We start from the raw sequence: 21865 nt of genomic DNA, 5'->3' as shown, positions 1-21865 counted from the left end.
ATGTGCTCCTGGCTTTGCAGTACCTTCCCTGGGCCAGTATGTGACTTGGGTTACTCTGCTGCAGACGCGCAAGGCCTAAGCAGGATTTCTTTCATGCAGCATTCTCAGCTCTCAGAACGTATGCCTTGTACGCGGGACAGTACCAACTACTGGTCTCAGCAGTTGTGTTTACCCTCTCCTCAGTGCCTCTGGTCGTGAATATGGTGGTGAGTACCTCACGGGTGATCTGCTGTGGATGGTCGAGCCTTGTGGCTGAAATTCTTCCGTAGGCCAATCTACATTTCACGACCTACGTAAATGATCCAGTGCAGGGCTTTGTGGTCCTGAGCACGCTATCGGACAGTATGGACATAAGGTAAAGGCGCTCACTGTCTCGCATGCAAGAATATATACCTGACGTCGAGATCGCAGGTGTAGGTCAAAAGGCTTTCCTATTAAGCCGCTCTACCTGACACTTAACAACCTTAGTAACCGAGTTATCACGATTCAGTCTCATTGGAGCCGACCTATTGGTGCTATGCGTGACGTGGTATCGTACGCATGAGACCGTAAGGATGTCTCGGGTCAGCGATACAGCTGGTGTACAGACTTTTTCAGGCACTCTTCTTCGCGATGGTGCGTGGTCCGATCAAGCATGACATGTCTCCTGCACTCACATGCCATTCTTGCGCTGGTGCAATAGGAACCTCATACTTCCTGTGAGTGAACAAATTCGTCCACAGTTCTCCGGTGCTCTTCATAATACAACGACAGGACCCTGGTCATTCTGAACATTCTACACGTCACATTCACTCTGACTTCGGTGAGCTGAGCCCAGGGAATCATGCGGTCTTTTTCTGACTTCAGGCAGCTTACCACCGATGCAATTAACATAACAAGCGTCATACCCCTGTTTGAGGAACCGTACGTGCTGTTTCTCTGAGCGATTGTGATATTAGAAACTTAGCAGTTCTATTCGAATTCTCCACAGCTTGACCTCCATCTTGACCTCGAGGTTCCTCATCAATCTGCAGAGAGTCAAGAATACGAACCAACCCTCTTCCCATATGGTATCAGTAGGAGAACTCGAGTTCCAGCCCCGAAGCACGTCAGCAGACATCAACGGATTCATCGACTCTCTGGGAGCCCAGATATCGTTTCCAGGGGATGATAATGACACACAGTGATGAATGGGATTGAGTTCCGCGGGTTAGCATATTGCTTGGCAGGTTTGGAATCACACTTCCTAGTGTTTCTCATTTTCTTATGTTGCCGCTCCGTTGATGAAGTTCCCTGCCCTCACATGCGTGCGCCGTGTGAGTCCCGCTATCACCACGAAGCCTTTGCTACCGCTCCCGCTTCGACATCGTCCCACCAAGTCGTCAATGTCCCATGGGCGCATTGGATCGACTTCTCCAAGCCCTGCGCGTAGGCAAGGAATCGAGGTAAGTGGTGTTCCCTGCACTCGCTGCAGGCCGACATGGTCGTGATCGCGTCCTGGACGGCTATGCGGTCCGTAGCGATATTCGTCTCTAGCGGCCTGTCCCTCAAGAGCACCGCGACCCGATACACGTACATCAACCACCAACTGGGCACGCTCTTCTTGCGGAACTGGTGCCAGGCGGGGTCGTCGCGTTCTCGGAGCACGGTGTAGCACTTGTACCCGTGCTTCTTCGCCAGGTGCGCGCCGTCGAGCTTCCACTGGATCTCCTCGTACATGTCACGCATTGCGTCTGGGATGTGCTTCGAGTACAGACCCGTCTGGAGGAGCGCATGGTTGAGGAGATGGCGGAACGCGACCTCCCCGGACTTGCGGTGGAACGCAAGCAGGTGGAAGTACGTCGACGCGGGGAGCTCCTCGAGCTCCTCGGCGTACACATCGCACAGCTTGTCGTGACGTATACGCAAGAGCGCACAAGTAGCCGCTATGCGCTCGTCTTTGAAGCCGTATCGGCTGGCGAGCGCGAAGACGCGGAGCGTAGTGCGGATCGCGTCTGGGTGCTCGGCGCTCGGGGTCGTTGTGATGAAGGAGGGGAGGGAAGTGCGGAGGGCGGCGAGTGCCGCGTCGAGCTGGTACTTGTGCGCGGCTTCCAGGAGCGTCTTAAGTCTTTCCAGGGAAGCGGGCGGGGCTGGCTGAGGGCATGGGTAGACATACTCGAGGACTTTCCCTAGGATGTGTCCGTCTTCGTGCAGCTCCGCTGGTCTGTAATTGGTTTGACCCGACGCTGTAGCCGCGTGATCAGCGATGAGCTTGGCGAGAACTGGGGAAGCGAAAGATAGTATGGTGGAATGGACACGGAGCGTGACCCCGTCTAAGCAGTGCAGGACGAAGTCTGCCGTTGGGGAATCGAACAGATCTCGCGGCAGGGGCTCCACGTCCTGCGACTGTGGCGAGGCTGATTTGGATTTGTGCGGGGGTGGCGGGATGATGAGTGAGCTAACCACCGACAGCTCCCGTTTGTCGGTCTTGCCAACACGTTCCCGGGCGAGCCGGGGATCGTAGTGGTTAAGCCGATAGTAAACGCCTGCCGACATATCACCAAGCTCCGGAACGTATCTCCCACGGAGCTCGTATGCGAGGGGAGCCAAGGTCTCCGCTTCTTCATCAAGGCCGAGAGAGCACGCGATGGCGAATGCAGAGAGAGCATCTGTGCGCAATTTTCCCAGTTCGACAAGGCGAGGTCTGAAGGCGGCAACAACGCCATACATCCGGTATCTCCGAGCGGCCTCCAGGATGGACCGCACCTTCGATAGGGTGGGGCCGTCTTTGTCGAGACCATGTGTATGAAACTGCAAGAGCGCACTGATAGTTGCGCCGTCCTCGGGGAGGGCGAGCACAGGAGGACTACCGACTATTTCGTCTTGGGGTTCCGCGGAATATGGCGGTGGCTGAGACATGCGCAGCATGTCCCTCAGAATGGGTGACGCCTCAGAGAGGAGCTTCCTTTGAATGACAAAGTCGACCTTGTCGGAAGACCTGATGATGATGTCGTTTGACAGCCCATTGGACGGAACGGCGTCGTCCTTGATTTTGTCGAAGTCGTTCATGAGCGGGAGCAGAGGACGGGTGGTTGAGTTTGAGCCAGATAGATGAGGAGACAGAAAGGTAGAGAAGTACAGCTGGACGCGCGATATGTTTTATGTCATGGTTCATGCGGCCAAAGCGGGAATGCGCATTGTGCTTTGAGGCGGTTGCGCTTACAAGCGGTTGGTCAATGCGTCCCCTTCGCCCCGCAAACGACTCCTTTGGTGCTCCTCATGCCTGAGTATCTGCTGCAAGATAAGTTAGTCAGTCACAGCGGATTGTGCAGAGGCAAACGTTGAGACCCATACATAGAGCGGGTCGTCTGCGCGATGCTTGGACGCCCAGACACCCCCACGTGATCGCGGACCCTTAATCATCCACTCCTGTTGGACGCCTGTGTGGGGACTGGATCTTTACCTGCGGACTTGCATGAGCTCGGTCTCCCGTCTGTCTTCTCTGCGTCCTTGTATCGCATCTATCTCTCTGGAATGTCGCCACCAGCTACGCAGATATTCCCAGAACTCTTCTACACCGCCTACTGAGCCGGATCGAACTGCTAGTGCCAAGCTTTTCGAAGATGCTGCTCGGGAGGAGGCAGCGGAGGAGGAAGCCCTCCGTAAATCATCACTCGCCCAGAGGCTAGAGTCCCAGCATGAGAACTGGACGGGGGAAGAGCCGATGGAGCATGCTGTCCTCCGCATGCTCGTCGACAAGTATAAGCCTCTGCGAGGGGGACCTATCAGGACGGCCGACGATAAGCTGAAGAAGGCTCCACCGCAGGTGCGCACTCAGGATGCGCCCCACGAGGTTGCGAGGGGCGACTCTTCTGTAACAAGCTCGAGTACGCAGGAGGAGGCTCCTGTGCGCACATATGTTCCCGGCGAGCCCATACTGCCTGGTATCCCCGGACACCAGCCGTGGCATACGACGTTCACCGTCCCGTCTCATGCGACGTCCAGCGTCCGCTATGGGAGTATCCCTCCGCCCAAGCCTGCCTCTTCGCCTCTGCCCTTGGACGACAAGGCCAAGAGGAAGGAGATGGAGAAACGGAAACGGTTGCAGCAGGGCATGAGGCTGTCGCAGGCGAGAGAGTCCACCCTGGACTACCGTCTGGGTATCAAGGGCAGCGCCGCAGACCAGTTCAGGCGGCCGAACCCTGTCTCGCTCAAGGGCTGGGCCAACCTGGTCGAAGACCGAATAGAGGTGCGCGCTATCGTCATCCCGCAGTTTCACGCAGCAGTTTGAAGCCAACGGTGACTATGCAGAGAGCCCGCCAGGCCGGGCACTTCAAGAACATCAAGGGCCGCGGCGCACCCATCGCGCGCACCACGGAAGACAAGAACCCGTTCATCGGCCGCGAAGAGTTCCTCATGAACCGCATCGTCCAGCGCCAGGGTGCCGCCCCGCCCTGGGTCGAGGTCCAAGGCGAGCTCGAGACCGCCGTGCGCACGTTCCGCGAGGTCGTCAAGCAGTCGTGGACGCGGCGCGCGCTCCGCACGCTGACGCACACGCACCCCGCGGAGCTCCTGCCCAAGCTCACGCTCGCGGACGTCGCGGCCATGCGCGACGAGGGGTGGGAGGAGAAAGAGCGCGGGTACCACGAGACGGCGCTCGAGGAGGTGAACGCGCTCGTGCGGAAGTATAATGGGCTTGCGCCGTATGCGGTCCGGAGGGCGTACTACATGCGCAGCGCGGAGCTGGAGAGGGTGTACCAGGAGGCTGGTGAGGATATCTTGAGGGGGCTGGAGGAGAGGGCGCGGCAGGCTTTGAACGGGAGGACAAACAGAAGACCTGGGTTCGGTGGAGAGGAGGAAGAGGTAGGTGGAGGAGGGGCGGCCGGTCCGGGTGGAGGTCCTGTACGATTGAGGGACATGTTCAGAGACGTGATGAACGCTATCCGAGGACGATAGTGCCAGCACGGGCTGATGCCCGGTAGGGCGTTGGGCAGAGGAGAGCGCGGAGAAGAACATGTTGTTCTCGCGTGGCGAATACGACGTCTGCATAGACGTCGCTGTAGCGCTAGATTGGATGACTTTCCATAAGCTATCTACGGCTCTACGGACGTCCGTAAATCTCTAAACAGACCGATTTGGGCAAGGGGCAGTGTTGCCGACACCAGATCTGAACTCCGCTGATGAAATTTAGGATACGGACGTCAAAATCTAGGAGGGGGGTCCGACCCCCCTTTCTAAATCTCTAACAGGCCGTAGACAGTCCGTAGACCTCGGCATACGGTGCCGTGACCACGAGAAAGGAAGGAGCCATCATGACAAAGCGAACTGCATGCCAAATACAGACATGACATAAGCCACTCCAGTCACGTGCTGATGATGAGCAGAACATGCCGCCTGTTTAGCGCCCAAGATCCACAGACTGTTTCAAACCCCGCCTAGAAATCTACGGACGTCCGTAGAGCCGTAAATCCTTATGGAAAGTCGTCCATTATAGCCCATGATCCGTACATTGCTCGTGTCAGGAGGTAATCCATCTGTACTACTTTTACAGCCCTTTTGCGGCATCTACAACGTGGATGCCATGCCTGATCCACTTGCATACGCACATGCTTTCGAAGTGCTCTTGCATAGGTCTTCACCGAACCACGATGCAAACGGTGTTCTCGTTCTCGCTGTCTTTCGCTGCTCCCGGCCAGTGACATGGCTGTAATCCCACAAACTCACCTCCGCATCCGTCATCCGACTCTTCTTGATCATCGCCCTGCGCACGTCGAGGCAAGGGCGGACTGATGCCGTGCGGTTTCGGTGCGTGCTATGACGGATGTACTCCCTGCCATCGCAGAATCGTTCCCGACACTGTTTGTTTGTAGACGCCACGGAACGTTTTCTGATCAACTCCTCCCAGGGCACCGCGCGGGGCGCGCGCCGAGCCCGTTAGCGTTTGTACACCTCGTCATGCACAAACAAAGTCCTCCTCCCGCTCCGCCCACCCGCTGCTCGGGAAAACCTTCGCGTCTGCGCACCATGCATCGAAACTGCCAGACGCGAGCAGAACATCGGCGGCGGACGTACAACGCATGAGCGGTATGAGTGTGCGAGCGCGCCAGAGGATACAAGGGACAATAGCGAGGAATATAACGCACCTGCGGGATGCGCGGGCATGCGACGTGCGCACGGACGCAGTGCTCAGGGCACGCCTCATGGCTGCCTCGCGCGGCCAAGCGAACGAGCCGGCCATCTAATCTCGTATATAAGCTCCCCCAATTTCCGCCGCATTTTCCTTCTCCTCATCCCCACTGACCTCAAGACTCCAGTGATCTCTGTTGCCCGCCGTCGTCCGCACCGTCGTCGACCCCGTTGCTTCCAAGCCCTCCGTCGCCTCGGTCCTCACCAGCACTCCCACCCTCGTGCTCACCCCGCCCCTCGTCGCAGCTCGCGCACCCCTCCCACTCGCTTTAGTAGTAAAGCTCCTTGAAGTGATATATTCGTACCATGTCTTCCTCATACAGCGACGACATCGTGGTGCGTTCTCATCTGCAGGTTCGATCATGGGATACCTTCATCTCACCTATTATTCTCTTCACGTCTACTTTATGATGCCTATTGTGCACGCCCGGGCAGCCCGGTGACATCGTCGCCGTCTCTCACCAGTCTGGGAGGAAAGAGGGCCTTGTCATAGGCTCGCACATCGACTATGCTGTACGTCCCTTCTCACCTTCCTCCCTCCCCCTCCATCTTCCCCGTCCCGACGCCCGCCCCACCGTGAGCGCGTGCAAGCATTTGTGGACGCCGCTAACGCCGTGTCCGTTCTCAGGGCCGTCAGATCGTCGAGGTCCAGCTCGAGCCCGGCGAAGTCTACCACGCATGGTACGTCCTCGAGCACCGAAGCAGCGGTCGCCAGGAGGTTCCTGACACTGATTCCCGTCATCTCCGTAGGTACCCCACGGTGACGCGTGTCCGCCGCACGGTCTCGTACCTCCCCAGCCCGCAGCGCAAGCGTACGATCGAGCGCACCATCTACTGGTGATCGTCCTCGCCTCCATCGCTCGCATTGTATTATCTTGTCGCCGCGGCACCAGGGTCGGCGCACATCAGGAACCTTTCTATGAACCATTGACGATCGCACGAAATCATTGTCCATTGCTAGCTGCCTCTCACGTCGTCCTCTCGTCATGTCCCCAGCGGGCATGTCACATTGTAGATGTAGTTCTTGGATCCAAGTGCGTCCTGTGACATAGCTAGCTAGGATGGGGTTCGTTGCTATTCTCTTACGGCTCTCGTGCGCCCCCACATATGTATGTAGATACACGCGTTACTATCATCGCTTCATGGAACCGCAATCGTGTTTGGCGCTCCTGCAAAATCCTACCGCGCTTTTCAAATCACTTGTCGCTTGGGCGCCACACCTGCGTCCGACACTCACTGATGCCTCCCAACCTTCAACAGACTATATCTCCTCATCCGCTGCACATATTCACTCGCTTCTTGCAGTTTCCTACTCTTTTGGCCCTTCCGCACATGCGCATATCGAATTCGTATCCAGAGGTGGCGTTTAGGGGCCCCAGTGCGCGAGATGCAGATTGGGTCTGGCGCAACAAGGGTGTTGAAGCCCGGGCCCCGCTACGGATTTGATATGCGCATGTGCGGGGAGGCCCAAAGAGTAGGAAGCCGCAAGAAGCGGGTGAATCAGTGCAGCGGATGAGGAGATATGGTCGGTCGCAGGTTCCCAAGGGAGGCATCAGTGAGTGTCGGACACAGGTGATTTGAAAAGCGCTTCAAGGCGAGAGGGGAGCTATCATGCACGCGAGGTGGGTCCACTTGGAGCCTGCAAGCCGATGGCTGGCTATGCCGACTGCGTGAAAAGTACACACAGAGACTTCAGCGGTGTACAATGTGTGAGGGAAAGATGTATAGTGTAAGCTAATAAGTGTACATCCGATACCGAAGCCAGACATACTATGTACGCAGAGGTGTAGACGTCGTCGGGGATGACGTGGGGTTCCCATCCGCCTGAGAGACTGACCGCCTCGACTTCCTCAGCTTCGACGGCGACGATGGGGGCATCGACGGACGCTGAGGACTGCTCGGGTCCGCGGAGCCGTTGGAGCCGTGTTTGTCTCGAGGGTGGGAGGAATGTGCGTGCCCGTTCGGCGCGGAGGCGTCGCTCGCTAACGTCTTGGTACTGAACGTCGACACGGCCGTGACGGCAGAGCTGCCGCTCGTCGAACGGGAGATAGGTGGGGGCGGCGCGACGGCTGCAGGTTTTGACGGCGGCTTCGGTGGGGGCGCTTGGGCTTGCGACGGAGACTGAGGTTGCGTGGACGGGGATGCCGACGCCTTCAGATGTGCAGACGCAGACACCCGACGCACCACCCTCGGGTCGACGACCGACCGTTCCCTCTCCTCCGGCCTCTCCCTATCCCTGCCCTCATGCTTCCTCGCCGCCTCCCCATTGAGCGCGTGCTCCTTTTCTGCCGGCTTCTCACTCGCAACCTCCGGTGTAGGCGCGTGCGACTCCTCCGGCCGGATCGTCTCCTCCGAAGCCCTTGGCGGGGCGTTGTTGTACACCACCGACCGCGGCTGCTGCACGCGCTCGTAGTAGAGCATGAACGCACCCGCACCTTCCTGCAGCACACGCTCGATCCCGCACTCCTGCACAGTGTCGTCGCTGATCCGCAGCCACCCCCGCCCTGTCCCTGGCCGGGACGGGTTTTGCCCGTCTTCTTCACGTATGGGGCCTTGCTGTACGCACAGATTGCAATCACAGCCTATGGCGCACTGGAGTCGTGGTGGGGTGTAGCGGCGGTCACCGGCGGCTGGAGGACGGGGCTTGCGACGGAAGCAGACGTAGTGTCCAAAGGAGTGCTGGCCGTAGTGACAGACGACGGCAGAGAGGCGGTAGAGCGTGCGGGGGACTGCGTAAGTAGAAGGCGTCGGCGTCACGGAACGCTGAATAGGAATGGGTGGGGGAGGGGAAGATATGGGAGCAGAGGGTTGAGTGGAAAGCTGACCGGAGGTAGTATAGGGTGTGAGGTCGAGGATCTCCGGGAAGACGACCCGGCAGTTGTTCTTGGCGGCATAGCCGCCGTAATGCATGGAGCGGTTGAGGTGAAGGGCGAGCACAGGTGGGGGCTGATTGGCGTGAGCGCGGTCTACGAACAGGTAATATGAAGCTTGAGACTTACGCGAGCGATCATGGATTGCTTCGTGGACGCTCTGCTGCACACCTTCTCCATCTTCACGCCCTTGATATCCTCTTCTATTCGCCCCTCATCTAAAGCTGCCTTCACCCGCGCCAACAGCTTTCGGCTATCCCGTGCCCGCTTCTTCTTGGAGGAAGTCGGGTCGTTGATAGCCGCAGCCGCCTCCGTTGTCCTGTTCGCTTCTTCCTCTAATCGTTTGTATGTTGCGAGCATAGAGCACTTGCGGCAAATGCAGTCGTCGAGCAACTCTAACCTCGTATAATCGTCGAGGCAGTCCTCGAGGCGACACGCGGCCTTACCATGACATCAGCGGGAAGACGCACGAATGAGTGAGCATTGGGGACATACCACGAGACGAGGGACAGCGAGCTGCCAGTTGTCGAAGGGGAAGTGCATGACGGCCTCGGTGTAGCCGCATTCGACGCAGCTGCGCCTGTTCGCTGTCAGACCGTCGAAAACAGTCTGGCTCAGGTCTCGGCTCGCCCGGTCGTCCTTCTGCGTCAATTCGCCCAGTCCACGATCACGCCGAATCTCCTTTGCGACAGCGGTTGCCTCGCTCTTGATGCATTCGGAGAGAAGCTGGAAAAGCTCCTGTGCGTCCTGGTGTTCTCGGGAGGAGAACAAGGAGTTGTGTTTGCCAGAGTTATGATGGGAGAGTGCATTGATGATGTCAAAGGGGCGTATTGCACGCGGATGCGAAGAAGGGTTATTGAGGGCTGCGCGGCACCGGACTCAGGGAGCGTACACGTAAGAAGTCGGGGAGTACGTACCGTATACAAGGTCTCGCAGGGTGTCGATCACCGGAGTGGGGACATCCAACGCTTCTGCCCTAGCGTGTATCTTTTCCAGTTGAGGCTGTAGATAGGACAAAGATGCCATAGCCTACGTGTCAAGAGCAAGTCAGAAGCAAGTTGGCTGTAAAACCGAGCCAGCGAAGGATACCTGAAGGGTCGAATTCATGAAGCAGTACGTCCCAGATATATTCACAAGGCCCGGATAGTATCCGTCATCGCTTGAAGCATCATATGAGCTGTCTGGAGCCAGGGTTTGGTGATGATAGAGCGAGCGACAGTGTTCGCGGCGTACCTTGACCAGAGGCGCGACCTACATGATCATCGCGAGTACGGCCGTGCGCTTTCCGCCGTAGCTTCCTGCCTGCCGAGGAGCCAGTACCGTTAGGTGATGCATCATTCCAGTTCCAGGGTAATACAGCCGCGAGAGACTCGAACACCATGAAGACGGTGGCGGCGATCGAACGCCGGCGTGAGTTGAGAACTATGACAAGTGTGGGCACCAGGAGCAGGAAGACTATCGGAGCTATTTGTTGAAAAGCGGGGCTGGCCAGTAGGGAGTGAAGCTGATAGCGAAGGTCGTCGTGTGGCAGCATCTGGCTCAATTGCCAGAGCTCAGTACTGACGACATGGATGAGAGAACGGAACAGCTGAGAGGCCGATGCCACTGTCCTCCGCGTACCCCCAGACCCTAAACACAGCTATAACACTGTTACCACCTTTACTCTTCATGGCTACCTGGCGCAATGGTAGCGCGTTTGGCTTCGATCGCCACGCGGGCACCAAAAGGTTGCAAGTTCGAGTCTTGCGGTGGTCATATCTTTTGGCGCTTTCACTAGTTGTTTAGATGTTTGCGATGCAGGTTCGAGTCCTGCGTTGGTCATTCCTTTTTGGGCCTCCTAAGGCCCCTCTTCATCCTTGTTTTGCTCCAATAGAGTCTGGAGAGTTGTAGGGACTGCCTGGAAGCCATCGGGAGGAGATACTGTCTCAGAGAGCACACGAGGGCGGAATAAGCGCCCATCTGCTGCGGGTCCGAATCCGACAGTTGCGTCTGGAGTGGTTCATTACTGCGCGCTGAGTCTTAGACCTCAACATCCTCGAAGACCACTACATTAGACTGATACACACTGCTGAACCATGCCTATAGTAATTTCATGGGTCTTCTTCAACATTAGTGTTGACATAGAGGTAATCAAGTAGTACAGTTTGATAGAATTCACTCTATAACACACGATGATCAGTAGTCTCGTGCATTGGCTTGTGTTTGGTGAGTGGGACAATGCCAGGACACACGAAGCCCTTGCATAAAGGATGCGAGCTGACGCTGCGAGTGGTTACGCTGGTGTCAACGTGTGCAAGTAACTCTGGAGCTTCGGACGGGGATAGCTCCTCGACTGCTAAACGTAACCACCTCATTCGTGCATGTTCTGGCTCAAGAATGCGATTTGCAGGGCATACCGACTTACACAGAGCCCTCGGTAGCATCTTGTCTTCGACATTCCGATAGTACCCGGAAGAGTACAATACAACGTTCAGCCAACAGTGCTGTCCAAGTCCAGTAGGAAGATGGAAGATCAGGAATGCCCAGAAGTTGATGACATCGTGCTGGTGTGACTTGGATCCAGTACTTTTCCCTGCGCATCGCATTCTTGAGCCAGAACATGCACGAATGAGGTGGTTACGTTTAGCAGTCGAGGAGCTATCGATTGCAGAGGGGGCGCTTAGTAGGTAGGCAAATGTGCGAGCGAGCGCGTGATTGGGGCACGGTACGCGACGCGTTGTGTTACGGTACGCGCTTGTGGCTGCGTTGTTCATGTCTTTTTGTGGGCTGATGGTCTTCGACGATCGCTCGCGTCCTGTCCGCGCCTTGTGTGGTATCCTAGACGCAACCCTCTGGTAATCCCTTGTCTGTCTGTCTGCTTCTTCTTGCCGTACTTCTTCCTTCCGGGCTTGGCTCGTGTTCTTCGATACTTGGATACATGGCCGCCACAGCTCTCCTCTCCCGGCATTCTTCTAATCCGCTCGAGGTGCCGTCGTCGGATTCGCGCAATAGGGCATATCTCAAGTATCTCATGGAGGTCGAGGAGGAAGCCCGCCATGACGCGGGCGACCAGCCTACCTCCGACGCCTTCAACGTCCCGCAGATGGAGCAGTACCACACTCATCTGGCACAGCTCTACCCGAACGCAACTCCTCCCTCTTACACGTACGTCGCCTCCACAAGTCATGTTGTTCTAGAAGATCTCGAGATCCTGGAGGCTGTCGGGGGCACTGAGAGGCCAACGAGGGTGAAGACGGAGCAAGCGGACGAAGTGATGCTGCTGAGCGACGAAGGGTCTGGGGATGAAGACATGGGCAACGAAATGGAGGAGGAAGAACCAGAGGAGGAAGAAGAAGAGGCTGGCGACGAGACGGACGAGGAGCTCACCATCTACCTCAAGTCACGCGACGAGCAAGCGGAGATCGAGGAAGAGATCCTCGACCTCGAGTCCGCCGTCCCAGCACTGTTGGAGGACTACAAGATCGTTGACCGCTTAGGTACGGGGACGTTCTCTGCTGTCTACAAGGCTATCGACCTGGGGTATCACGACAAGTGGGAGAACTCCGAATGGCATGGAAGCCATCCACCGTCCTCATCCGCGTACTACCAGACCATCCGCCACCCGCCTCATAGCAAGGTCTTCGTCGCCGTCAAACGCATATATGTGACCTCTGGGCCGGAACGAATACGAAACGAGCTCGCTATCATGGAGGACTGCCGGGGCTGTCGACATGTTTCGCAACTTATCACTGCCTTCCGACATCACGACCAAGTGGTCGCCATCATGCCCTACCATAAGAACGATGACTTCCGGGTACGTCCGCCGTGCTGTTCCATGCCAGAGAGGGCGCGCTCATGCGTGCCTTTCGACGCGTCGTAAAGGACTTCTACAAACACCTCCCACTGGAAGGCATCAAGTCTTACTTCCGATGCATGTTCCGCGCTCTGCGCGACATCCATGCGCGCGGCATCATCCACCGCGACGTCAAGCCCGCCAACTTCCTGTTCGATCCTCGTACAGGAGTAGGTACCCTATGCGACTTTGGTCTCGCTTGTGTACGTGCTGTGCTAGCCGTCACCCCTGCTCCGCTGTAGTGTCGCTCATCACGTCTATCCGTAGAGAATGGAGAGAGGGCCCGTACTAGGTTCTTGCCTACACACCACGCCGACCAAGGACCACCCTCATGGAAAACTGAAGTCGCGAACCGAGTTCAATATCGACAGTATCAAAGCATTGCAGAAAGAGGCGCGACTGCGGAGTGCGGGGACTTCAGACAAAGTCGGTTACCCTAGCAAGGACACCCGGTGAGTCCAGTCGCAGCTAACATACACGTGCGCGACTCACCTCCACCGCAGGCCCCACTCGAAAGCGAACCGAGCAGGTACCCGTGGTTTCCGCGCGCCAGAAGTCCTGCTGAAGTGTGGCGAGCAGACTGGCGGTAAGTGACTTGCCTTTGGGAGCTCGTGCTGCCTTATGCTGACGGCGCGCTCTACAAGCGATCGACGTCTGGTCTGCGGGGATGATCCTGTTGTTCTTTCTCACCAAGAAGTTCCCAATCTTCAACTCGAACGACGACACCGAGGCCCTCATCGAGATTGCGACCATCATTGGCCGGCGCCGTATGGAGAAAACGGCGACCCTGCACAGTTAGTGCAACTTCCTTTTCAGCTACGGGAGCTACTTACCGAATGCCCTCGACGTAGGTCGCCTGTTCCAATCAAACATCCCGTCGCTCTCGCAGGACGGCATCTCGTGGAGAGAGTTCGTCGAACGGCAGAACCCTGAGCTCCGTGTCCCTCCCCCTCCGGACGCGAACTACTACCCGTATACGCTGCCCGATCGCCGGCCGCGGACACGCCCCCCGCCTTCGTCGTCGTCCGGGTACTCTCCCGGGCGCTCGTCCCCGTCCGAACGAGGACATTCGCCTACCCCGTCGGAGGTCGAACGGCATTATGCAGACGTCGATGACGCGCTCGACTTCCTGGAGAAGGTCATGGAGCCCGAGTCGGTCAAGCGGATGACACCGCGCGCGGCGTTGTACCACCCCTTCCTGCGCGACCCGGACGGGCGAGACGACGACGAGTTTGTCCCGCATCCGTTCGGCGGCGGCGTGTGCAGGGATCTGCATTTTGTTGATGAAGACGACGACTACTGCGTCCGCGTCAAGGTGGACGGCGGCAGGGACGACGAGTGGGCGGTTCGCAAGGTACATCCCGGAGAGGGGCTCGCGATCGGCCGCCAGCCATGCGTGTTCCACAAAGATTTGCTGTTATAGCAAATGTAGTGCATAATTGAATCCGCAGTTTACTCTATATATAGTAATGAACCATCCGTATGAAGTAACGGGCGGGGTTAAGCATGCTAGAAGCTGCACTCAAATTACATGCGGGTAAGCGGATCAGTCCGCGAAGCGCAGCTATCTCGGCTTCTCCTATCATAATAGGGTCAGGGTTAAAGGCGTCTAAATTAAACGCCCTCACAAAGGTAACCCCCCTCCCTTGCATTGAGCCTTTGGCAGATTTGGAAAAGCATCCTGTGTTATCCGAGCTATGCAAAGCGAAACTCTCCAGCAAGATGGTGCACGCAGACCTACAGTGCTATAAATCAAAAGCTTCCAAGTGCTGTGACCAGCCAGCATCCAACACTTGCAGCGGATTAGCTCAAATATCAACCAGCCGATGAAAAAGCACTCATGCCTAAATCCGGCATTGTGAAGCGCCGGTGCACCCTTCCCAAGTCAGCCCGGCTCATCCGCCAAGGTGAGTTCAACAAGCCCTTATGTGACAGTTGCATCAAAGGCTTACTTCTTAACATCCAACACAGAGTATTTTGAGGTGTTTGGAGGAAACCCCAGCCCTGAGTGCATCAAAGCACTCTATTCAACCATGATCGCGAAATTCGGTTGCGCAGGGTACACCCTGAAAGACCACCGAAATTGGTTTTATCGGAAAAGGCCGGATGTTTCTGGAGGAGATTGTGAGGAGGAGCTGTGATGGGATACTGGGGTTGTTGAAGCCGTTTGTATTTTTGTGACCGGATTACGATCGAAACGCGCAGGGCCGTTCCCTTGACCCTCGATTGGCGCCCAGTATACGTTGTTTGGTGCAAAGGCTGTTGCCAAACAATTGTCCGAATCGGGAAGACGTCTTCGCGGAAACATTTTCTCTTGTGCCATGCCTGACTCTACTGCCAGCGACTGCGTCCAGCCATCTGCACGCCGACTATCCTGCTAGCGATTGGATCAATCTGACTCTCTGATACTGGTACTGGGTCTCAATCATGGGCTCTTCCTCCTCGCCAGCAAAGCAAAAACAGAAACGCGCGACTGCGTCTACCTCCACGGCCTCTTCTTCCTCGCTGCCTACGGCAGTCTCTGGGTTCACCGTCCTGCCCATCGCCTACTCGTCTACTACAATACATATCATATACGCACGCGCACACTCTGTCGCGAAGCAGAAGAACGCGAAGGGCAAGCAAAAGGAGGAGCTGCCTGAGGGCCGCACGCTCTTTCTCGTGAACGTCCCCCCTGACGCGACGGAGCGCGAGCTCACTGTTCTGTTCAAGTCGTGTGGGACTGTCGAGAGGGTAGTGTTCAGCACGGGCGGCACGAGCGCGCAACAAGACACGGCGGAGGATGAGGATGAGAGCGGGGACGAGGGCGAGGAGGGCGGAGTGGGCAGCGGCAGTGAGGAGCCCTCTGGCTCGGACGACGAGGAGGACGGGGAGGCGCGGCCGAAGAAGAAGCGAAAGATCAGCCAGCCCGAAGGCCCCAAGGTCGTGCCCCTGCCCTCTATCCCTCTACGAACGTTCCGGCGCACGGGCCACACGGCCTACGTCGTCTTCCTGGACAGCTCCTCGCTCGCACGCGCCCTCAAGCCCCCGACAAAACCTTATCCTTGGCCGATCGACCGCGAGACCCCGCTGGGGCTCGAGCATTACAAGGCGCTCTACTCGGCCCTGCGACCGCCGTTGGACGTCGTGCGTGCGCACGCGGACTCGTGGATGGAGGCGTTCGAGCACGAGCAAGCGAAGAAGCGGCAGGAGAGCCAGTACAGGAAGGGCGAGGCGATCGTCGACGAGGACGGCTTTACGCTGGTCACGCGTGGGGGCGCGTACGGCAAGACGCTTGGTGGTGGGGTGGGCGTCGCGAGCAAGCGGTTCATGGGCGAGCAGGTCGCTGGGGCCGCCTCCGGTGCTGGGAGCAAGCGGCATAGGAAAAAGAAGGATAAGAAGGAGAAGGACGCGTTCTATGCGTTCCAAGTCCACGAGAAGAAACGGAAAGGTGCGTCGCCCGTAGATACGGCTTAATTGTCGTGGGATTGGGAGCGCGATGGCCGTGGGTTGAGTCGGTGACTGATCGTATCTCCTACAGAAATCGTGGACCTCAAAAAGAAGTTCGAGGAAGACAAGGCGAAGATTGAGAAGCTGAAGCAGTCGAGGAAGTTCAAGCCCTATTAAAGGTGCGTTAGACCCACTGACATCACCCATCTGTTCCCGTCGCGCTGATGCTCGTGCAGTGCGCTTGTGTAATGCTGCTGCGCATGTTGCATTCTAGGACACGCTAGGTGTCATAGCTCCCTGTGAGGGTCTATGTCGATATGTCAGGGACGGTGGTTTCCCATACAATCGTTGTTGCAAGCTATATCTTTAGATAGATACGGCGAGATTGACGACGTTCGGTCCTCGGGTTCTCTTGACAAGAGCAAGGTAGGTAATAAGCGTCCGGTCCGTCTGAAGACCTTGCCCGGGACCGAAGCTTTTTCACACCGACGAGCCAGAAGCAGGGAGACCCACATGCTACTCATGTGAATGAATGACTGCGCCCAGAAAAGTGGAGGACGTTCTTCAAATGGCTTCCTGTTCCTCTTCGCTTCATTTGTCTCTGAACTCCAAGCAGGAACCGCGAGCTATGGAGCATCATATAGGGATCTGACCACTAGCAGTCGTGTTAAGAGGAAGGGCACCGACGAGCTGTGGAAGCACCGGAGGTGGTCGAGGCGGGAGCAATTAGTACAGATGTTGGTTTATGAACTCCAGCGACGGTCCCATAACACATCGAATTTGCCATCAACGACTCTATCACGACGCTACTTCCCCACTCTTTCCATCGTCTTTTTCTGCTGTCGCTCTGCTGTATAAGTATGTATGTCGCCCACGTCCGGACGCCGTTCCTCTATTTCCCATCCGTTCCTCGCCGCCCAACGTCAACCTAGCTACGCGTCGCATCTCGGAGTCTAGACAATCCATTTGTCGTATGTCCCATAGGCATCAGTGTGGACATCACAGCCCCGTTCGCATTGTAGCTATCTCCAATCAATCTTCCTGGATATACTACCCTAAGTATCGGCTCCGACGGCCCATACAGCGGATATCGACAGCTGCAGATCTAAGTACTCCGCCATCATCAGGTTAGTTCCTTGATTACACTTAGCCGAGCCGCACACTACCGTAGACCATTTCGCGTAATGCACCCACGACCTCCGCAACTTGTATGACCTCCCCATGCACATCTATGTCTCCCTCTCTCCCGCACTCGTACTCTCGTTTGGTAGTGCTATCCTGAATGCCGCCCTGACCGACGCTCTGCACCCAGTCTGCAATTTAAAGGGAGTCCAGTAGGGGAGTGCCGGAGGACGTCAGCGATCGAAGGTGCCGGAAGAGCATGCAGTAAGTAGCTTGAGTTGTTCGAACCGCAGCTATCCTACCACTTCCTTCATCTGACCCCGGCGTCCCTTCTTTGCTTTAGGTTGGTCGCCCATGATGCGTTCACACTTGATGATGTTCAGTACTACAACGACCTCTTCCTCGTGCGGTGAGCAGCTATATGCGTCGAGTGAAATGACCTGATATATCGAATACCACTCCAGTATGCTCAGCCTTGCGGGATATGTCATCCTCATTCACGAGGCCTTCGAAGCCCTCCCGGACGAGGTAGGTTTCCGCGCTTGGCATGCCTAGTGAGCGCTCACTCATACGCTGCACGCAGGTCAAGCACATTTGGCCCGCGCGTTGGTCGACCGTCAAGGTCTTGTATCTCATCAACCGCTACGGGAACCTGGTATTCTTGGGGGCGAGTACGTTGCAGACACTTGGGATCTGGCGCAGTAACGCGCATACAGTATGTCATATGCCACCCTTCCCGCCTGACCTCACTTCGAACCGAATATATGCGCTCAGTTCTGCTACAATGCGACGCTCGCCCTGTCGCTTATACAGTTTGCCTCGTTCGCCTCGGTCCACGGTGCGTCCGCATGCTTTCGCTGGATGACGCGGCGTTGAACAACGACCCTTGCCTCATCTAGTACTTGTATTGCTACGAGCATGGGCGACGTGGGGTCGTCATGTCAAAATCCTCGCAATCCTCGCGGCGTTGTTTGTACTTTACGCTGCCGCTAGTGTATCACTCCTCGTTTGGGGTGTCGTCTCTGTCGGTTGTACGTACTAGGTGCTTAACTGCGACATCGCTTTCTAACACCTACACAGACAATGCATACCCGCTGGCCTCCATAGTTGGGACGTGTATAAGCTCTATACCTTGTGCGTGCCCCACCGTCTCTAGTCTTCTCTGCTCTCCGTTCAATGAGGTACTCTTGCAATTAGCATTCGCAGTGAGTCTTGCGCACTATTCTGAGACCGCATGATGTGCTCATTGGGAATTGTAGTGGATTCTATGGATTCCTAGGTGTGCATGATGTTTCTGTCGATAAACGTATGGCTCCTGACATCTTCGCAGCCTCGCGTTAGAATGTGTAATATTCATCTTGACGATGGTTTCGATTCGACAGTTCGACCTTCATCTCCATCTGGCTTGGCAGTCGCCTATCGTGAGGGTCATAATGCGTGACGGTTGGTCGCGTTGTATCACCCATATATGAAGGTGGAACTCACCGCACCTTTCAAGCCATACTCTACTTCAGTCTAACGCTCTTCAGCGGTCTATTCAACATCTTCATATGGTGAGTGCGCGCTTCTACGTTGTCCTCCTTGAGTCCAGTTCTAACAGCCCATGTAACAGGGCATATTACGCAGAAGTGCGTCAGACTGCCTAATCTTGATGCTTTACCGCCCGGAACTAATTGCAACGTCCCCAACAGCGCGCTCTAAACATGCTCGCCAACAGCTTCACCCTCTGTCTCATGATTTCCGCAGGCCAGCGGCTCGTCCTCGACCTCCGCAAGATCTCTACGGACGACGCGCTCTCGACAACTCGCATCGGGCGTGAGGTCGAGCGCGCAATCGAGGCCATGGCCACCGCGCGCTCGCCATCTCCGATCGTCTTCGCTGAGCGGTCCCTAGCGTCCCCGACGACGCACACGTCCATACGTTCACACGATACTCATCCCCCCTCTCCGTGGAAGACGCGGAAGGTAGACTGGGGCGCGATACGCCACTGGGTGCACGGTGTGGATGGGCGCGAGCAGGAGCGATCGATCAGCGTCGAGCTTGTGGAAGTAGTGGATGCGCCATCGGATGGGCGACGGACCAGAACGCTGGAGGTCCACGTTTAAGGCGATCTAGAGCCTTCCACATGTAGTTAGTTGTATTTGTACGAGACACACCTTCAGGCGTCGAGCAGCCCGCTTTGCATGTGGCCTTGCAGGATTCGCATTGCGGGTCCAAGTGGTCGCTACATTTTGCCTCGCTAACACGCTGCCATGAAACATGACATCTGGAGTAGAGATGGCAGCGATACATTCCGTTGATGTGTGTTGCGGTGAGTACAGATGATACAGGCGGCGTGAGGTCCTATGTAAGAGTATGGTACACTGGTGACTCCAGGAATCCGAAGGCGAGGGCGAATCAAGGCTCATAGCCAGGGGGCGCATCGGAAGGGACATCCGCGGTGACGTACGTTGTTGAGGACGAGCTCGGCCCCGGACCCCCATACTCCGCTGCGCCGCAAACAGCGTGAACACATGAACACGTAGACATCGCAGACGGCGGTACTCACGGAGATCCTGGTCATCCTCGGCCAGCGCCCTGCTCTTGTTCACCGTGCGTTCGCGCGTCTTGTCGATGGCGGAGGCGAAGCTGGCGATGGCGTCCTTGTCGCCCTTGCGGATCTCAACGCGGGTCGTGCCCTCCGGGAGACCACCGCCCGGGGAGGGCTTAATCTCGAGCAGGATACGGGGCCCGTTGCCGAAGACGGGGATGCGCGGGGATTCGGACTTGACGGCGAGGATGGAGGCGTGCGAGACGGCGAGGGTCTCGAAGCCGTTGTCTGTCCGGCCGTCCTTGTCCTTGTCGGCAACAAGGATCAGCTGCGATCGCACAGAGGTTCGATGCGAGGGTTTTTACGGTACACGGGTTGGCGGGGTAGTGAAGTCCGAGGGATCGGGGTAGCGTATGGGGATAGCGGTATGATCTCAGTCTACTGGGTGGCGGAAGAAGCGAGCGGTAGACGCACCCGAAGGTCTGTGAGGAAGACCTTGCCCTTACCCTTGAGCTCCTTGGAACTCGCGTCGGGGAGCGTGATCACAAACTCTGCGCCCTCGACTTCTCGGAGGTGCATCTCATCTTGGAGCGGGATCGGTGTGTGTGCCGGGCTGAGGACTGCCTTGTTGAGGGACATAGCGTGTTTTGTGAGTGGATTAAGATGCTAGAATGTCAATAGATACGGTGGATGAGGCAGATGCTAGTGAGATGAGGTTGCGAGGGTATATCCCGATGGTAGTATGCACGACGGGGCAAGATGGAAAGCACTGGTATATTCAAGAATCAGACTGTTGTGATGATGATACGGTCAGACGATCTGAGACGCGAGCCCCTGCTCGTCCGCACCCAATCCGGCCACTGCACAGCCCCTAATGACCGCACTACAGCGCAATATTATAATAATGGGGCCTCTTTCGTCCGTTGTGAGCTGAAAATGTATCGACTCGGATGCTCTTTGTCTATACATACGTACGTATTGATCAGCGTTTTACAGCAGAGCTCGCCCTCCAAGAACACATGCTTCTCGGACAGCGCAAACTTCGATGACTTGCCGAAGTGGGAGCGTGTAAGTCCGAGTCAGAGGATCCATCAAACATCTCACTATGCAAGAGCTTTCGTCGGGGATCCGACGATCTCTTGAGCTCTTCTCAAACTCAGGAGCTTACCGCTGCACGTCTGTGATTTGGCTCGAGAAGAGCAATCTCCCCCGCGACGAGCGCCTATGTCTGCCTGTTTAAGTCCTTTTTACTCGGCATCATTGCTCAGTGTGTCCGGGTCCGTCATCGCCGTCGGTCGCAGTGAGCAGCTCCGCAGAGTGCGCATCGCCATCGCATTCAGTCGATAGCAGTCTTGACCTGTTGGACAGACAAAATAGTAAGGGATTGTACTATGTCATTATATGCTGTTCCTAGCATCAGGGCACTCGAGACTCCTCGTCCAATGTCCATCAGTATTTGGACATCATATAGCATAGGAACAGGCTATCCAACTGAAGTATAGGTTTGCACCCTCAGAGTTCGGAGTTCTATGCCCCGCTGGAATATGAGAACCCGCCATCGCCATCGGGCACGACGGCGACGGCGTGGCGAGAGACAAGCTCGAAGCGGACGATGCTGATTCAAAAGTCCCCGACATATACATATACATATGAGAAATCAGCGTCCGGGTCAACTATGGCAAACTGATATTTCATGGCCAAGTCACAGACGTGCATAGAGTTGACGCAATCCTGCCCGGCAACCGTACCTTGTCTGATAAGCTTGCCAATCGCATACATATTCATCTACGAGTCTCGCCGGATGTGTACTCAGATCAAGGCCTCAGTCAGGGCCAGATCAGAGTTGAGCTTGTACTTAACCCTGCGGCAGGACTGTTCCCGAAGGCGTTGAATAAAGGGGTCGGTGATTCGCCGCGGGTCTTGGCACGTATGTGTGGC

General features: G+C 56.5%; 8 protein-coding genes and 1 non-coding gene across 9 annotated transcripts; 6 read left to right on the top strand and 3 right to left on the bottom strand.

The window, feature by feature from the left end:
• Positions 1-2469: 2469 nt before the first annotated feature.
• Positions 2470-3027, bottom strand: DICSQDRAFT_58623 (uncharacterized protein; the record flags this gene model as incomplete). The annotated part of the gene is made up of 1 exon (XM_007364907.1): positions 2470-3027. A coding segment is annotated over one exon (558 nt), but the record flags the coding sequence as incomplete, so codon positions are not given.
• A 397-nt stretch (positions 3028-3424) lies between these two features.
• On the top strand, positions 3425-5170 carry DICSQDRAFT_180134 (uncharacterized protein; the record flags this gene model as incomplete). The annotated part of the gene is made up of 3 exons (XM_007364906.1): positions 3425-4207; positions 4270-4821; positions 5150-5170. The coding sequence occupies exons 1-3, from the start codon at positions 3434-3436 to the stop codon at positions 5168-5170; spliced, it is 1347 nt and encodes a 448-aa protein (XP_007364968.1). The 5' UTR covers positions 3425-3433.
• Positions 5171-6270: 1100 nt separating this feature from the next.
• DICSQDRAFT_135841 (uncharacterized protein) lies at positions 6271-7309 on the top strand. The gene is made up of 4 exons (XM_007364905.1): positions 6271-6480; positions 6580-6657; positions 6773-6825; positions 6895-7309. The coding sequence occupies exons 1-4, from the start codon at positions 6451-6453 to the stop codon at positions 6983-6985; spliced, it is 252 nt and encodes an 83-aa protein (XP_007364967.1). The 5' UTR covers positions 6271-6450; the 3' UTR covers positions 6986-7309.
• Positions 7310-7914: 605 nt separating this feature from the next.
• DICSQDRAFT_146528 (cysteine proteinase) lies at positions 7915-10040 on the bottom strand (the record flags this gene model as incomplete). The annotated part of the gene is made up of 4 exons (XM_007364904.1): positions 7915-9090; positions 9144-9455; positions 9510-9877; positions 9932-10040. The coding sequence occupies 4 exons, from the start codon at positions 10038-10040 to the stop codon at positions 7915-7917; spliced, it is 1965 nt and encodes a 654-aa protein (XP_007364966.1).
• A 644-nt stretch (positions 10041-10684) lies between these two features.
• Positions 10685-10769, top strand: DICSQDRAFT_t69. The gene has a single exon. It is a non-coding gene; the product is annotated as a tRNA-Arg (tRNA).
• A 1086-nt stretch (positions 10770-11855) lies between these two features.
• Positions 11856-14312, top strand: DICSQDRAFT_154651 (kinase-like protein). Its single transcript, XM_007364903.1, has 6 exons — positions 11856-12807; positions 12876-13049; positions 13114-13298; positions 13350-13432; positions 13491-13640; positions 13698-14312. Exons 1-6 carry the CDS (start codon positions 11932-11934, stop codon positions 14267-14269), a joined length of 2040 nt encoding a protein of 679 aa, XP_007364965.1. The 5' UTR covers positions 11856-11931; the 3' UTR covers positions 14270-14312.
• A 949-nt stretch (positions 14313-15261) lies between these two features.
• Positions 15262-16634, top strand: DICSQDRAFT_180130 (uncharacterized protein). The gene is made up of 3 exons (XM_007364902.1): positions 15262-16276; positions 16367-16454; positions 16512-16634. The coding sequence occupies exons 1-2, from the start codon at positions 15274-15276 to the stop codon at positions 16450-16452; spliced, it is 1089 nt and encodes a 362-aa protein (XP_007364964.1). The 5' UTR covers positions 15262-15273; the 3' UTR covers positions 16453-16454; positions 16512-16634.
• Positions 16635-17651: 1017 nt separating this feature from the next.
• DICSQDRAFT_161121 (uncharacterized protein) lies at positions 17652-19536 on the top strand. The gene is made up of 12 exons (XM_007364901.1): positions 17652-17661; positions 17741-17806; positions 17862-17925; positions 17981-18112; positions 18172-18235; positions 18297-18428; positions 18478-18602; positions 18657-18676; positions 18728-18840; positions 18896-18950; positions 19010-19025; positions 19089-19536. Exons 1-12 carry the CDS (start codon positions 17657-17659, stop codon positions 19500-19502), a joined length of 1206 nt encoding a protein of 401 aa, XP_007364963.1. The 5' UTR covers positions 17652-17656; the 3' UTR covers positions 19503-19536.
• Positions 19537-19632: 96 nt separating this feature from the next.
• DICSQDRAFT_154649 (uncharacterized protein) lies at positions 19633-20627 on the bottom strand. Its single transcript, XM_007364900.1, has 3 exons — positions 20402-20627; positions 19946-20255; positions 19633-19886 (listed from the first exon to the last, which is right to left on the bottom strand). The coding sequence occupies exons 1-3, from the start codon at positions 20564-20566 to the stop codon at positions 19795-19797; spliced, it is 567 nt and encodes a 188-aa protein (XP_007364962.1). The 5' UTR covers positions 20567-20627; the 3' UTR covers positions 19633-19794.
• Between the last annotated feature and the right edge of the window lie 1238 nt (positions 20628-21865).

The sequence above is a fragment of the Dichomitus squalens genome, assembly GCF_000275845.1.
Source record: "Dichomitus squalens LYAD-421 SS1 unplaced genomic scaffold DICSQscaffold_10, whole genome shotgun sequence".
Taxonomy (NCBI): Eukaryota; Fungi; Basidiomycota; class Agaricomycetes; order Polyporales; family Polyporaceae; genus Dichomitus; species Dichomitus squalens.
This window is presented reverse-complemented; position numbering and strand designations above follow the sequence as displayed.

Coding starts and splice junctions, on each gene's coding strand:
- DICSQDRAFT_135841 (XM_007364905.1), top strand. CDS start 6,451: ATGTCTTCCTCATACAGCGACGACATCGTG. Junction 6,658..6,772: donor GCTCGCACATCGACTATGCT/GTACGTCCCTTC, acceptor GTCCGTTCTCAG/GGCCGTCAGATCGTCGAGGT. Junction 6,826..6,894: donor GGCGAAGTCTACCACGCATG/GTACGTCCTCGA, acceptor TCATCTCCGTAG/GTACCCCACGGTGACGCGTG.
- DICSQDRAFT_154651 (XM_007364903.1), top strand. CDS start 11,932: ATGGCCGCCACAGCTCTCCTCTCCCGGCATTCTTCTAATCCGCTCGAG. Junction 13,050..13,113: donor GCGACTTTGGTCTCGCTTGT/GTACGTGCTGTG, acceptor GTCTATCCGTAG/AGAATGGAGAGAGGGCCCGT. Junction 13,299..13,349: donor TACCCTAGCAAGGACACCCG/GTGAGTCCAGTC, acceptor CCTCCACCGCAG/GCCCCACTCGAAAGCGAACC.
- DICSQDRAFT_180130 (XM_007364902.1), top strand. CDS start 15,274: ATGGGCTCTTCCTCCTCGCCAGCAAAGCAAAAACAGAAACGCGCGACT. Junction 16,277..16,366: donor CCACGAGAAGAAACGGAAAG/GTGCGTCGCCCG, acceptor TATCTCCTACAG/AAATCGTGGACCTCAAAAAG.
- DICSQDRAFT_161121 (XM_007364901.1), top strand. Junction 18,429..18,477: donor GGGTGTCGTCTCTGTCGGTT/GTACGTACTAGG, acceptor ACACCTACACAG/ACAATGCATACCCGCTGGCC. Junction 18,603..18,656: donor TCTTGCAATTAGCATTCGCA/GTGAGTCTTGCG, acceptor TGGGAATTGTAG/TGGATTCTATGGATTCCTAG.
- DICSQDRAFT_154649 (XM_007364900.1), bottom strand. CDS start 20,566: ATGTCCCTCAACAAGGCAGTCCTCAGCCCGGCACACACACCGATCCCG. Junction 20,256..20,401: donor TCTTCCTCACAGACCTTCGG/GTGCGTCTACCG, acceptor GTGCGATCGCAG/CTGATCCTTGTTGCCGACAA. Junction 19,887..19,945: donor CGAGGATGACCAGGATCTCC/GTGAGTACCGCC, acceptor TTTGCGGCGCAG/CGGAGTATGGGGGTCCGGGG.